A 12,768-nucleotide genomic window follows, 5' to 3' on the forward strand; every position below is an offset into this window, starting at 1 on the left:
GGAGGAAAACAATTAAAATCTTCTCACACAGATCAAACTCTAAATGCACCAGATGACAGCTGACAGATGCAGCAAAGGATTCATGGAATCCATGAAAAGAATTCTTAACAGCCTCTGGCAAAGGGCACAGCCTTGATTGTGGGTCCTTTTGAAAATACTGATAGCACGGCTGGCACATTGTGGGGGCAACATTTCTTCTACAACAGAAGGGATATTTAAAAAGCATTAAAGAAAACACTGACTAATATGGCCATCTAAAAATGCTCCATTGTGTTTTCCAGTCTCAGCAGACAAATGAAAACCAGCAAATCATCTTTGGTGGAGACACCCATATAACTATCACTGGTATCTCACAAAGCGTGAAGATCAATAGCCAAACACAGGTGGCAATTATTGAGCAGAAGAGCAAAAATTTATCATGGAAAACTGTCTGGAACTACAACACGGTGAGTGCCAGAGTGCGTGCTTTCTCACAAAGTGAATAAGGACACTAGATTTTCATAGACCTGGCCAAAGGAAGGAGCTGGTTTCTGTATTTGAAAAGTTCAAGTAAAATATTAGGAATACAAATTCTCAGCATTAATTATTGTTTTGATACAGACTTTGTCCCAATATTAACAGTTGGAAAAAACTGAATTGTGAGTGCTCGCTCATTTTATTCCACAGGGCGTCATTGCAACCAAAGTCACGCAGCAGAACACCTGCTACATTTCCATCATGAACAGAAGTGAGATGCCCAGCTTTGATAATCTGGCCCGACTGGCACAAGAGAGCAGGGTAAGATTCCAAAGGAGTAGTAGTGTCCTGAGCCTGGACTTCATCGGGCCCTTTGTTAATGTGCTTTTACCTTCTGGAGAGGGTGAGGTTGTCACCAGCAGCAGGATCTCCTTTCTCTACACAGTACTGCAGATTGGGAATTTGTCCTAGGAATGCTTTGCCAAAAGAAGAAAGGGGCTGCATCATTCCCTCCCCCATCTCCCCTTTCTTTGAGGACGTTGAGCTCTGCAGCCTGCCGGACAAACCCTTGCTCTGAGGAGCCCTTCAAGGGCCTTAATTCTTTTGGCATGCCAAGATCTCAAAGTCCTTTGCAGGCCATTCAGCACCAAACTGCTTTGGTCAGCTCAGAACATTGCATTGCAGCCGTGCTTGGCCAGACATCATTCTCCTTTGAGGCGCGAGAGAGCGTCTCCCTACTGCACAGCCTTTCCCCCACATTGATGGGATGAGGCACAGCAGGAGCCCTGTGGCCCTAGCTGAGGAAAGAGCAAGAGAGCAGCAGGAAGCTGAGGGCTTGGGAGGAAGCACAGGCATGCAGGGACAGTGGCCAGGAGACAAAGCAGTGCAGGAGGAAAGCAGTGGCAATTCATTTGAACCAAAGCCCTCGGGAGCTGTTCAGAAAGACCTTTCCCACTAGAGCAGCCAGGGGTCTCCGAGAGGTCCTAAGCACTGCTTGCAAATAGTCCGTGAGCAAACGTATCTGCGCGGGCTTGCTGCTGCCCTCTGGTTCCAGTTTAGAGTGGGCTGTGGGAAGAGACTTCTACTGCCAGCCTTCCAGCCGACAGCCTGAGTGTCTCTGAGGGGTGAGAGCAGGGACTGAGCAAATGCTTTGGAAGGAGCTCATGTTCAACACAGCTGCCGCACTCCTCCTTTTCAGCACGTTCCTTCCGCTGCCACTTCTCCTCGGGCTCCCTGCCCCTTTCCTCCCTTAGAACGCGGTGCCTTTGGAGCTGCTTTCAAGGCTTGCTAGTGGTTCCACAGGCACCCAGGGGATGAAAAGGTGTCCCCAAATGCAGTTGGTACTCAAACTCCAAGCCCTGAGTTGTTATTCCAGAGCTGCGAATGATGCCTAACCGGAACCAAATCACAGCACTGATCAATGCATTTATTTGATGTTTAGAACCTGATCGGTCTTGGAAGACCTACCAGGAAGATCACTTTTGTTGCCCATGGATTGGTCAACAACCTCAACTCCTACGGCGCCAACATCATCACTATGTGCAGCGGACTCACCACCTACATGGCATATGAAGTTCACGGTGAGTGCAAGCAAGGGAATTCTGAGGGTTACTTACATGGCACATTTTCCCTTTGGGAATGACTAAGGAAGTATGCTGCTCTTCCATCTTGAGACACACAGAAACCAAGGCATGCAGGGTTTACACAAAGTTTCTGGCATCTCCAGGGAGTAGGATTGGAAAAGGGTGGTTTCACAGCTGCCATGGCTAAACTGATGAAAAGAATTCCATCACTGTTCTGAAATGTTTAAGGAGGAGTCAGGGAGGGATAAGAGAGTTTCAGACCATTTGGAGCTCCTCGGCAACGCCCAGGCAAAGAAAATGGGTCGTCCTAAGGACCGCTGTCCTTCGGCTCAGAGCTGGCTGACGACTTGACCGAGGCCCTTGCCAAACACTTGGGCTTCACAGCACCAAGCCAAGCGGCTTTCTTCCCTGTAGGTTTTTCCCAGGGGCAACAGTCGCGTTGCCCAGGGCTTGAATGACCTACACTTCCTAGCAGTCTTGCAGAGCCTCACAGCAAACACATGGGACTGGCCCCATGAATCAGCAGCAGCCTAACCGTGTAATGCCCAGCCATGGGGACTCACAGGAGCCAGTGGAATAGATCCCCGATTTCTGCACAAGAAAGCCCAAAGGGTGGTCAAGAGCACGGCTTGGTGGGCATTCCTTGCTGGGCTTGGTGGGCATTCCTTGCTGAGCCACAGAGCTGGTGCTCTTTGGAGACTCCAAGGGAATTTATCCCTCGTACAGCTCAACCTTTCCAAGTGCAGCAATTCTGCAGAACCTGGCTCCCTCTGAGCAACAGCAACACCACCAGCACTCTCTTGCAGAGTGGCAGCCAAGGTCTTAGGCATTAGCTCATGGGGTTTGTTTTTGTTCCTTTCTTGCTTTTCAAGGACTCCAAGTGAATCTGGGATCATGCATTACCCTCGATGTCCTGAGAGTTGTGGACCTGAGGTACTGCACTGCCAATGGCAATGGCAATTGGAATGACAATTGGAATAACAACTGGAATGGAAATGGCAATTGGACCGGCAACTGGAATGGCAATTGGAATGGCGATTGGACCGGCAATTGGAATGGCAATTGGACCGGCCAGGTGAGAACACCTTCGCCCTTACCTTTCTTGAACCAAACGTGGGGCCTCTAAAGCCAGCCCTGATGCCCTTCTCACCCGGCATCTCCTCTTTCGAGGGGCTCCTGCTTGAGGGTGCACATGCTGAAACAGAGCAACGGCTGGGCAGAGGTTTCCGTCCGAGACCCAGAGCGTGGGCTAACTGTGGCCAGCTCTCTTGCACTCGTCCACCTCTAAAGGCGCCAGATGACAGCGGTCAGATGCAGCAGTGGATCATTGAATCCATGGAAAGAATTCTTACGGCCTCTGCCCAAGGGCACGGCCTAGATTCTGGGTCCTTTTGAAAACACTGAGGGCACGGCCGGCACTTCCCGGGGGGGCCGCGTTTCTACTACTCCAGCAGGGAATTTTCGGATGCTTTGGGGACATCACTGACTCCCTTCAAATGCAAAACGTCTCCTTTCCCTTGGCTTTTTAGGTGCCGCAGTTTCCCGGTGGTAACCTCGGCAACAACACGCAAGTCATCATTGGTGGCCAGTCCCAAATCGTGACCCTCAAGAGGCTGTGGCGCGTGGCAATTATTGAGCAAAACAGCATCAGCGGGTCCTGGAAAACCATCTGGAACTACAACACGGTGAGTGGCAGGAGCCTGCCTGCTTGTTCAAAAAGCGTACAAGGACGCCGGCTCCTCGAACAGCTGGCCCGGTGACGGGGCTGGTTGCTTTATTCTCAACACTGGGAGTCCACGACGTGGGGTAGAAACTCTCAGCATTTGTTATGGTTTCCATCCTGACGTTATGCCAATGTTAACAGTTGGAAAAAACTGAATTGTGAGTGCTCGCTCATTTTATTCCACAGGGCGTCATTGCAACCAAAGTCACGCAGCAGAACACCTGCTACATTTCCATCATGAACAGAAGTGAGATGCCCAGCTTTGACAATCTGGCCCGACTGGCACAAGAGAGCAGGGTAAGATTCCAAAGGAGTAGTAGTGTCCTGAGCCTGGACTTCATCGGGCCCTTTGTTAATGTGCTTTTACCTTCTGGAGAGGGTGAGGTTGTCACCAGCGGCAGGATCTCCTTTCTCTACACAGTACTGCAGATTGGGAATTTGTCCTAGGAATGCTTTGCCAAAAGAAGAAAGGGGCTGCATCATTCCCTCCCCCATCTCCCCTTTCTTTGAGGACGTTGAGCTCTGCAGCCTGCCGGACAAACCCTTGCTCTGAGGAGCCCTTCAAGGGCCTTAATTCTTTTGGCATGCCAAGATCTCAAAGTCCTTTGCAGGCCATTCAGCACCAAACTGCTTTGGTCAGCTCAGAACATTGCATTGCGGCCGTGCTTGGCCAGACATCATTCTCCTTTGAGGCGCGAGAGAGCGTCTCCCTACTGCACAGCCTTTCCCCCACATTGATGGGATGAGGCACAGCAGGAGCCCTGTGGCCCTAGCTGAGGAAAGAGCAAGAGAGCAGCGGGAAGCTGAGGGCTTGGGAGGAAGCACAGGCATGCAGGGACAGTGGCCAGGAGACAAAGCAGTGCAGGAGGAAAGCAGTGGCAATTCATTTGAACCAAAGCCCTCGGGAGCTGTTCAGAAAGACCTTTCCCACTAGAGCAGCCAGGGGTCTCCGAGAGGTCCTAAGCACTGCTTGCAAATAGTCCGTGAGCAAACGTATCTGCGTGGGCTTGCTGCTGCCCTCTGGTTCCAGTTTAGAGTGGGCTGTGGGAAGAGACTTCTACTGCCAGCCTTCCAGCCGACAGCCTGAGTGTCTCTGAGGGGTGAGAGCAGGGACTGAGCAAATGCTTTGGAAGGAGCTCATGTTCAACACAGCTGCCGCACTCCTCCTTTTCAGCACGTTCCTTCTGCTGCCACTTCTCCTCGGGCTCCCTGCCCCTTTCCTCCCTTAGAACGCGGTGCCTTTGGAGCTGCTTTCAAGGCTTGCTAGTGGTTCCACAGGCACCCAGGGGATGAAAAGGTGTCCCCAAATGCAGTTGGTACTCAAACTCCAAGCCCTGAGTTGTTATTCCAGAGCTGCGAATGATGCCTAACCGGAACCAGATCACAGCGCTGATCTTACTGAATGCTGTTATTTGATGTTTAGAACCTGATCGGTCTTGGAAGATATACCAGGAAGATCACCTTTGTCGCCAATGGATTGGTCAACAACCTCAACTCCTACGGAGCCGACATCATCACTATGTGCAGCGGACTCACCACCTACATGGCATACGAAGTTCACGGTGAGTGCAAGCAAGGGAATTCTGAGGGTTACTGATGTGGCGGTTTTCTTCCTTGGAGAATGACTAAGGCAATATTGCTGCTCTCCCACCTGAAGACGCACAGAAAGCAAGGCCTTCAGCTGTTGCTCAAAGGGTTTGGCATCTCCGCGGACCAGGACTTGAACAGGGTGGTGTCACATGCGCCAGAGCTGACCCAAAGCAAAGCAAAGCAAAGCAAAGCAAAGCAAAGCAAAGCAAACCCTTACAGCTCCTTCCTGGGAGCTTAAGGGGGCTCAAATATGGGCCCAGAGTTTTTCTGCCCACACGGAGCTCCTCTGCAATGCCCAGGCAAAGAAAATGGGTCGTCCTAAGGACCGCTGTCCTTCGGCTCAGAGCTGGCTGACGACTTGACCGAGGCCCTTGCCAAACACTTGGGCTTCACAGCACCAAGCCAAGCGGCTTTCTTCCCTGTAGGTTTTTCCCAGGGGCAACAGTCGCGTTGCCCAGGGCTTGAATGACCTACACTTCCTAGCAGTCTTGCAGAGCCTCACAGCAAACACATGGGACTGGCCCCATGAATCAGCAGCGGCCTAACCGTGTAATGCCCAGCCATGGGGACTCACAGGAGCGAGTGGAATAGAGCCCCGATTTCTGCACAAGAAATCCCAAAGGGTGGTCAAGAGCACGGCTTGGTGGGCATTCCTTGCTGAGCCACAGAGCTGGTGCTCTTTGGAGACTCCAAGGGAATTTATCCCTCGTACAGCTCAGCCTTTCCAAGTGCAGCAATTCTGCAGAACCTGGCTCCCTCTGAGCAACAGCAACACCACCAGCACTCTCTTGCAGAGTGGCAGCCAAGGTCTTAGGCATTAGCTCATGGGGTTTTGTTTTTGTTCCTTTCTTGCTTTTCAAGGACTCCAAGTGAATCTGGGATCATGCATTACCCTCGATGTCCTGAGAGTTGTGGACCTGAGGTACTGCACTGCCAATGGCAATGGCAATTGGAATGACAACTGGAATAACAACTGGAATGGCAACTGGAATGGCAATTGGACCGGCAATTGGAATGGCAATTGGACCGGCCAGGTGAGAACACCTTCGCCCTTACCTTTCTTGAACCAAACGTGGGGCCTCTAAAGCCAGCCCTGATGCCCTTCTCGCCCGGCATCTCCTCTTTCGAGGGGCTCCTGCTTGAGGGTGCACGTGCTGAAACAGAGCAACGGCTGGGCAGAGGTTTCCGTCCGAGACCCAGAGCGTGGGCTAACTGTGGCCAGTTCTCTTGCACTCGTCCACCTCTAAAGGCGCCAGATGACAGCTGTCAGATGCAGCAGTGGATCATTGAATCCATGGAAAGAATTCTTACGGCCTCTGCCCAAGGGCACGGCCTAGATTCTGGGTCCTTTTGAAAACACTGAGGGCACGGCCGGCACTTCCCGGGGGGGCCGCGTTTCTACTACTCCAGCAGGGAATTTTCGGATGCTTTGGGGACATCACTGACTCCCTTCAAATGCAAAACGTCTCCTTTCCCTTGGCTTTTTAGGTGCCGCAGTTTCCCGGTGGTAACCTCGGCAACAACACGCAAGTCATCATTGGTGGCCAGTCCCAAATCGTGACCCTCAAGAGGCTGTGGCGCGTGGCAATTATTGAGCAAAACAGCATCAGCGGGTCCTGGAAAACCATCTGGAACTACAACACGGTGAGTGGCAGGAGCCTGCCTGCTTGTTCAAAAAGCGTACAAGGACGCTGGCTCCTCGTACAGCCGGCCCGGTGACGGGGCTGGTTGCTTTATTCTCAACACTGGGAGTCCACGACGTGGGGTAGAAACTCTCAGCATTTGTTATGGTTTCCATCCCGACATTATGCCAATGTTAACAGTTGGAAAAAACTGAACTGTGAGTGCTCACTCATTTTATTCCACAGGGCGTCATTGCAACCAAAGTCACGCAGCAGAACACCTGCTACATTTCCATCATGAACAGAAGTGAGATGCCCAGCTTTGATAATCTGGCCCGACTGGCACAAGAGAGCAGGGTAAGATTCCAAAGGAGTAGTAGTGTCCTGAGCCTGGACTTCATCGGGCCCTTTGTTAATGTGCTTTTACCTTCTGGAGAGGGTGAGGTTGTCACCAGCGGCAGGATCTCCTTTCTCTACACAGTACTGCAGATTGGGAATTTGTCCTAGGAATGCTTTGCCAAAAGAAGAAAGGGGCTGCATCATTCCCTCCCCCATCTCCCCTTTCTTTGAGGACGTTGAGCTCTGCAGCCTGCCGGACAAACCCTTGCTCTGAGGAGCCCTTCAAGGGCCTTAATTCTTTTGGCATGCCAAGATCTCAAAGTCCTTTGCAGGCCATTCAGCACCAAACTGCTTTGGTCAGCTCAGAACATTGCATTGCGGCCGTGCTTGGCCAGACATCATTCTCCTTTGAGGCGCGAGAGAGCGTCTCCCTACTGCACAGCCTTTCCCCCACATTGATGGGATGAGGCACAGCAGGAGCCCTGTGGCCCTAGCTGAGGAAAGAGCAAGAGAGCAGCGGGAAGCTGAGGGCTTGGGAGGAAGCACAGGCATGCAGGGACAGTGGCCAGGAGACAAAGCAGTGCAGGAGGAAAGCAGTGGCAATTCATTTGAACCAAAGCCCTCGGGAGCTGTTCAGAAAGACCTTTCCCACTAGAGCAGCCAGGGGTCTCTGAGAGGTCCTAAGCACTGCTTGCAAATAGTCCGTGAGCAAACGTATCTGCGCGGGCTTGCTGCTGCCCTCTGGTTCCAGTTTAGAGTGGGCTGTGGGAAGAGACTTCTACTGCCAGCCTTCCAGCCGACAGCCTGAGTGTCTCTGAGGGGTGAGAGCAGGGACTGAGCAAATGCTTTGGAAGGAGCTCATGTTCAACACAGCTGCCGCACTCCTCCTTTTCAGCACGTTCCTTCCGCTGCCACTTCTCCTCGGGCTCCCTGCCCCTTGCCTCCTTTAGAACGCGATGCCTTTGGAGCTGCTTTCAAGGCTTGCTAGTGGTTCCACAGGCACCCAGGGGATGAAAAGGTGTCCCCAAATGCAGTTGGTACTCAAACTCCAAGCCCTGAGTTGTTATTCCAGAGCTGCGAATGATGCCTAACCGGAACCAGATCACAGCGCTGATCTTACTGAATGCTGTTATTTGATGTTTAGAACCTGATCGGTCTTGGAAGATATACCAGGAAGATCACCTTTGTCGCCAATGGATTGGTCAACAACCTCAACTCCTACGGAGCCGACATCATCACTATGTGCAGCGGACTCACCACCTACATGGCATACGAAGTTCACGGTGAGTGCAAGCAAGGGAATTCTGAGGGTTACTGATGTGGCGGTTTTCTTCCTTGGAGAATGACTAAGGCAATATTGCTGCTCTCCCACCTGAAGACGCACAGAAAGCAAGGCCTTCAGCTGTTGCTCAAAGGGTTTGGCATCTCCGCGGACCAGGACTTGAACAGGGTGGTGTCACATGCGCCAGAGCTGACCCAAAGCAAAGCAAAGCAAAGCAAAGCAAAGCAAACCCTTACAGCTCCTTCCTGGGAGCTTAAGGGGGCTCAAATATGGGCCCAGAGTTTTTCTGCCCACACGGAGCTCCTCTGCAATGCCCAGGCAAAGAAAATGGGTCGTCCTAAGGACCGCTGTCCTTCGGCTCAGAGCTGGCTGACGACTTGACCGAGGCCCTTGCCAAACACTTGGGCTTCACAGCACCAAGCCAAGCGGCTTTCTTCCCTGTAGGTTTTTCCCAGGGGCAACAGTCGCGTTGCCCAGGGCTTGAATGACCTACACTTCCTAGCAGTCTTGCAGAGCCTCACAGCAAACACATGGGACTGGCCCCATGAATCAGCAGCGGCCTAACCGTGTAATGCCCAGCCATGGGGACTCACAGGAGCCAGTGGAATAGATCCCCGATTTCTGCACAAGAAATCCCAAAGGGTGGTCAAGAGCACGGCTTGGTGGGCATTCCTTGCTGAGCCACAGAGCTGGTGCTCTTTGGAGACTCCAAGGGAATTTATCCCTCGTACAGCTCAACCTTTCCAAGTGCAGCAATTCTGCAGAACCTGGCTCCCTCTGAGCAACAGCAACACCACCAGCACTCTCTTGCAGAGTGGCAGCCAAGGTCTTAGGCATTAGCTCATGGGGTTTTGTTTTTGTTCCTTTCTTGCTTTTCAAGGACTCCAAGTGAATCTGGGATCATGCATTACCCTCGATGTCCTGAGAGTTGTGGACCTGAGGTACTGCACTGCCAATGGCAATGGCAATTGGAATGACAACTGGAATAACAACTGGAATGGCAATTGGACCGGCAATTGGAATGGCAATTGGACCGGCCAGGTGAGAACACCTTCGCCCTTACCTTTCTTGAACCAAACGTGGGGCCTCTAAAGCCAGCCCTGATGCCCTTCTCGCCCGGCATCTCCTCTTTCGAGGGGCTCCTGCTTGAGGGTGCACGTGCTGAAACAGAGCAACGGCTGGGCAGAGGTTTCCGTCCGAGACCCAGAGCGTGGGCTAACTGTGGCCAGTTCTCTTGCACTCGTCCACCTCTAAAGGCGCCAGATGACAGCTGTCAGATGCAGCAGTGGATCATTGAATCCATGGAAAGAATTCTTACGGCCTCTGCCCAAGGGCACGGCCTAGATTCTGGGTCCTTTTGAAAACACTGAGGGCACGGCCGGCACTTCCCGGGGGGGCCGCGTTTCTACTACTCCAGCAGGGAATTTTCGGATGCTTTGGGGACATCACTGACTCCCTTCAAATGCAAAACGTCTCCTTTCCCTTGGCTTTTTAGGTGCCGCAGTTTCCCGGTGGTAACCTCGGCAACAACACGCAAGTCATCATTGGTGGCCAGTCCCAAATCGTGACCCTCAAGAGGCTGTGGCGCGTGGCAATTATTGAGCAAAACAGCATCAGCGGGTCCTGGAAAACCATCTGGAACTACAACACGGTGAGTGGCAGGAGCCTGCCTGCTTGTTCAAAAAGCGTACAAGGACGCCGGCTCCTCGTACAGCCGGCCCGGTGACGGGGCTGGTTGCTTTATTCTCAACACTGGGAGTCCACGACGTGGGGTAGAAACTCTCAGCATTTGTTATGGTTTCCATCCCGACATTATGCCAATGTTAACAGTTGGAAAAAACTGAACTGTGAGTGCTCACTCATTTTATTCCACAGGGCGTCATTGCAACCAAAGTCACGCAGCAGAACACCTGCTACATTTCCATCATGAACAGAAGTGAGATGCCCAGCTTTGATAATCTGGCCCGACTGGCACAAGAGAGCAGGGTAAGATTCCAAAGGAGTAGTAGTGTCCTGAGCCTGGACTTCATCGGGCCCTTTGTTAATGTGCTTTTACCTTCTGGAGAGGGTGAGGTTGTCACCAGCGGCAGGATCTCCTTTCTCTACACAGTACTGCAGATTGGGAATTTGTCCTAGGAATGCTTTGCCAAAAGAAGAAAGGGGCTGCATCATTCCCTCCCCCATCTCCCCTTTCTTTGAGGACGTTGAGCTCTGCAGCCTGCCGGACAAACCCTTGCTCTGAGGAGCCCTTCAAGGGCCTTAATTCTTTTGGCATGCCAAGATCTCAAAGTCCTTTGCAGGCCATTCAGCACCAAACTGCTTTGGTCAGCTCAGAACATTGCATTGCGGCCGTGCTTGGCCAGACATCATTCTCCTTTGAGGCGCGAGAGAGCGTCTCCCTACTGCACAGCCTTTCCCCCACATTGATGGGATGAGGCACAGCAGGAGCCCTGTGGCCCTAGCTGAGGAAAGAGCAAGAGAGCAGCGGGAAGCTGAGGGCTTGGGAGGAAGCACAGGCATGCAGGGACAGTGGCCAGGAGACAAAGCAGTGCAGGAGGAAAGCAGTGGCAATTCATTTGAACCAAAGCCCTCGGGAGCTGTTCAGAAAGACCTTTCCCACTAGAGCAGCCAGGGGTCTCTGAGAGGTCCTAAGCACTGCTTGCAAATAGTCCGTGAGCAAACGTATCTGCGCGGGCTTGCTGCTGCCCTCTGGTTCCAGTTTAGAGTGGGCTGTGGGAAGAGACTTCTACTGCCAGCCTTCCAGCCGACAGCCTGAGTGTCTCTGAGGGGTGAGAGCAGGGACTGAGCAAATGCTTTGGAAGGAGCTCATGTTCAACACAGCTGCCGCACTCCTCCTTTTCAGCACGTTCCTTCCGCTGCCACTTCTCCTCGGGCTCCCTGCCCCTTGCCTCCCTTAGAACGCGATGCCTTTGGAGCTGCTTTCAAGGCTTGCTAGTGGTTCCACAGGCACCCAGGGGATGAAAAGGTGTCCCCAAATGCAGTTGGTACTCAAACTCCAAGCCCTGAGTTGTTATTCCAGAGCTGCGAATGATGCCTAACCGGAACCAGATCACAGCGCTGATCTTACTGAATGCTGTTATTTGATGTTTAGAACCTGATCGGTCTTGGAAGATATACCAGGAAGATCACCTTTGTCGCCAATGGATTGGTCAACAACCTCAACTCCTACGGAGCCGACATCATCACTATGTGCAGCGGACTCACCACCTACATGGCATACGAAGTTCACGGTGAGTGCAAGCAAGGGAATTCTGAGGGTTACTGATGTGGCGGTTTTCTTCCTTGGAGAATGACTAAGGCAATATTGCTGCTCTCCCACCTGAAGACGCACAGAAAGCAAGGCCTTCAGCTGTTGCTCAAAGGGTTTGGCATCTCCGCGGACCAGGACTTGAACAGGGTGGTGTCACATGCGCCAGAGCTGACCCAAAGCAAAGCAAAGCAAAGCAAAGCAAAGCAAAGCAAAGCAAACCCTTACAGCTCCTTCCTGGGAGCTTAAGGGGGCTCAAATATGGGCCCAGAGTTTTTCTGCCCACACGGAGCTCCTCTGCAATGCCCAGGCAAAGAAAATGGGTCGTCCTAAGGACCGCTGTCCTTCGGCTCAGAGCTGGCTGACGACTTGACCGAGGCCCTTGCCAAACACTTGGGCTTCACAGCACCAAGCCAAGCGGCTTTCTTCCCTGTAGGTTTTTCCCAGGGGCAACAGTCGCGTTGCCCAGGGCTTGAATGACCTACACTTCCTAGCAGTCTTGCAGAGCCTCACAGCAAACACATGGGACTGGCCCCATGAATCAGCAGCGGCCTAACCGTGTAATGCCCAGCCATGGGGACTCACAGGAGCGAGTGGAATAGATCCCCGATTTCTGCACAAGAAATCCCAAAGGGTGGTCAAGAGCACGGCTTGGTGGGCATTCCTTGCTGAGCCACAGAGCTGGTGCTCTTTGGAGACTCCAAGGGAATTTATCCCTCGTACAGCTCAGCCTTTCCAAGTGCAGCAATTCTGCAGAACCTGGCTCCCTCTGAGCAACAGCAACACCACCAGCACTCTCTTGCAGAGTGGCAGCCAAGGTCTTAGGCATTAGCTCATGGGGTTTTGTTTTTGTTCCTTTCTTGCTTTTCAAGGACTCCAAGTGAATCTGGGATCATGCATTACCC

The 12,768-nt window shown here is 52.4% G+C and overlaps 1 protein-coding gene across 5 annotated transcripts in view; it reads left to right on the forward strand.

Annotated features, from left to right (window-relative positions):
- LOC146428106 (uncharacterized) overlaps nt 1-12,768 on the forward strand; it is a 73,255-nt gene that overhangs the window by 766 nt on the left and 59,721 nt on the right. For 4 of the 5 annotated variants that reach the window (XM_085080558.1, XM_085080559.1, XM_085080562.1 and 1 more), the window contains exons 3-14: nt 282-446; nt 667-777; nt 1,898-2,036; nt 2,912-3,114; nt 3,569-3,724; nt 3,949-4,059; nt 5,186-5,324; nt 6,214-6,386; nt 6,841-6,996; nt 7,221-7,331; nt 8,458-8,596; nt 9,476-9,619. In XM_085080558.1, the coding sequence (XP_084936684.1) occupies nt 282-446; nt 667-777; nt 1,898-2,036; nt 2,912-3,114; nt 3,569-3,724; nt 3,949-4,059; nt 5,186-5,324; nt 6,214-6,386; nt 6,841-6,996; nt 7,221-7,331; nt 8,458-8,596; nt 9,476-9,619 (1,747 nt within the window). The remainder of the gene's footprint in view (nt 1-281; nt 447-666; nt 778-1,897; nt 2,037-2,911; nt 3,115-3,568; nt 3,725-3,948; nt 4,060-5,185; nt 5,325-6,213; nt 6,387-6,840; nt 6,997-7,220; nt 7,332-8,457; nt 8,597-9,475; nt 9,620-12,768) is intronic. The other variant, XM_085080563.1, reaches the window with a different exon arrangement.

Source organism: Lichenostomus cassidix, chromosome 22 (genome assembly GCF_008360975.1).
Source record: "Lichenostomus cassidix isolate B80296 chromosome 22, HeHo_3.0, whole genome shotgun sequence".
Taxonomy (NCBI): domain Eukaryota; kingdom Metazoa; phylum Chordata; class Aves; order Passeriformes; family Meliphagidae; genus Lichenostomus; species Lichenostomus cassidix.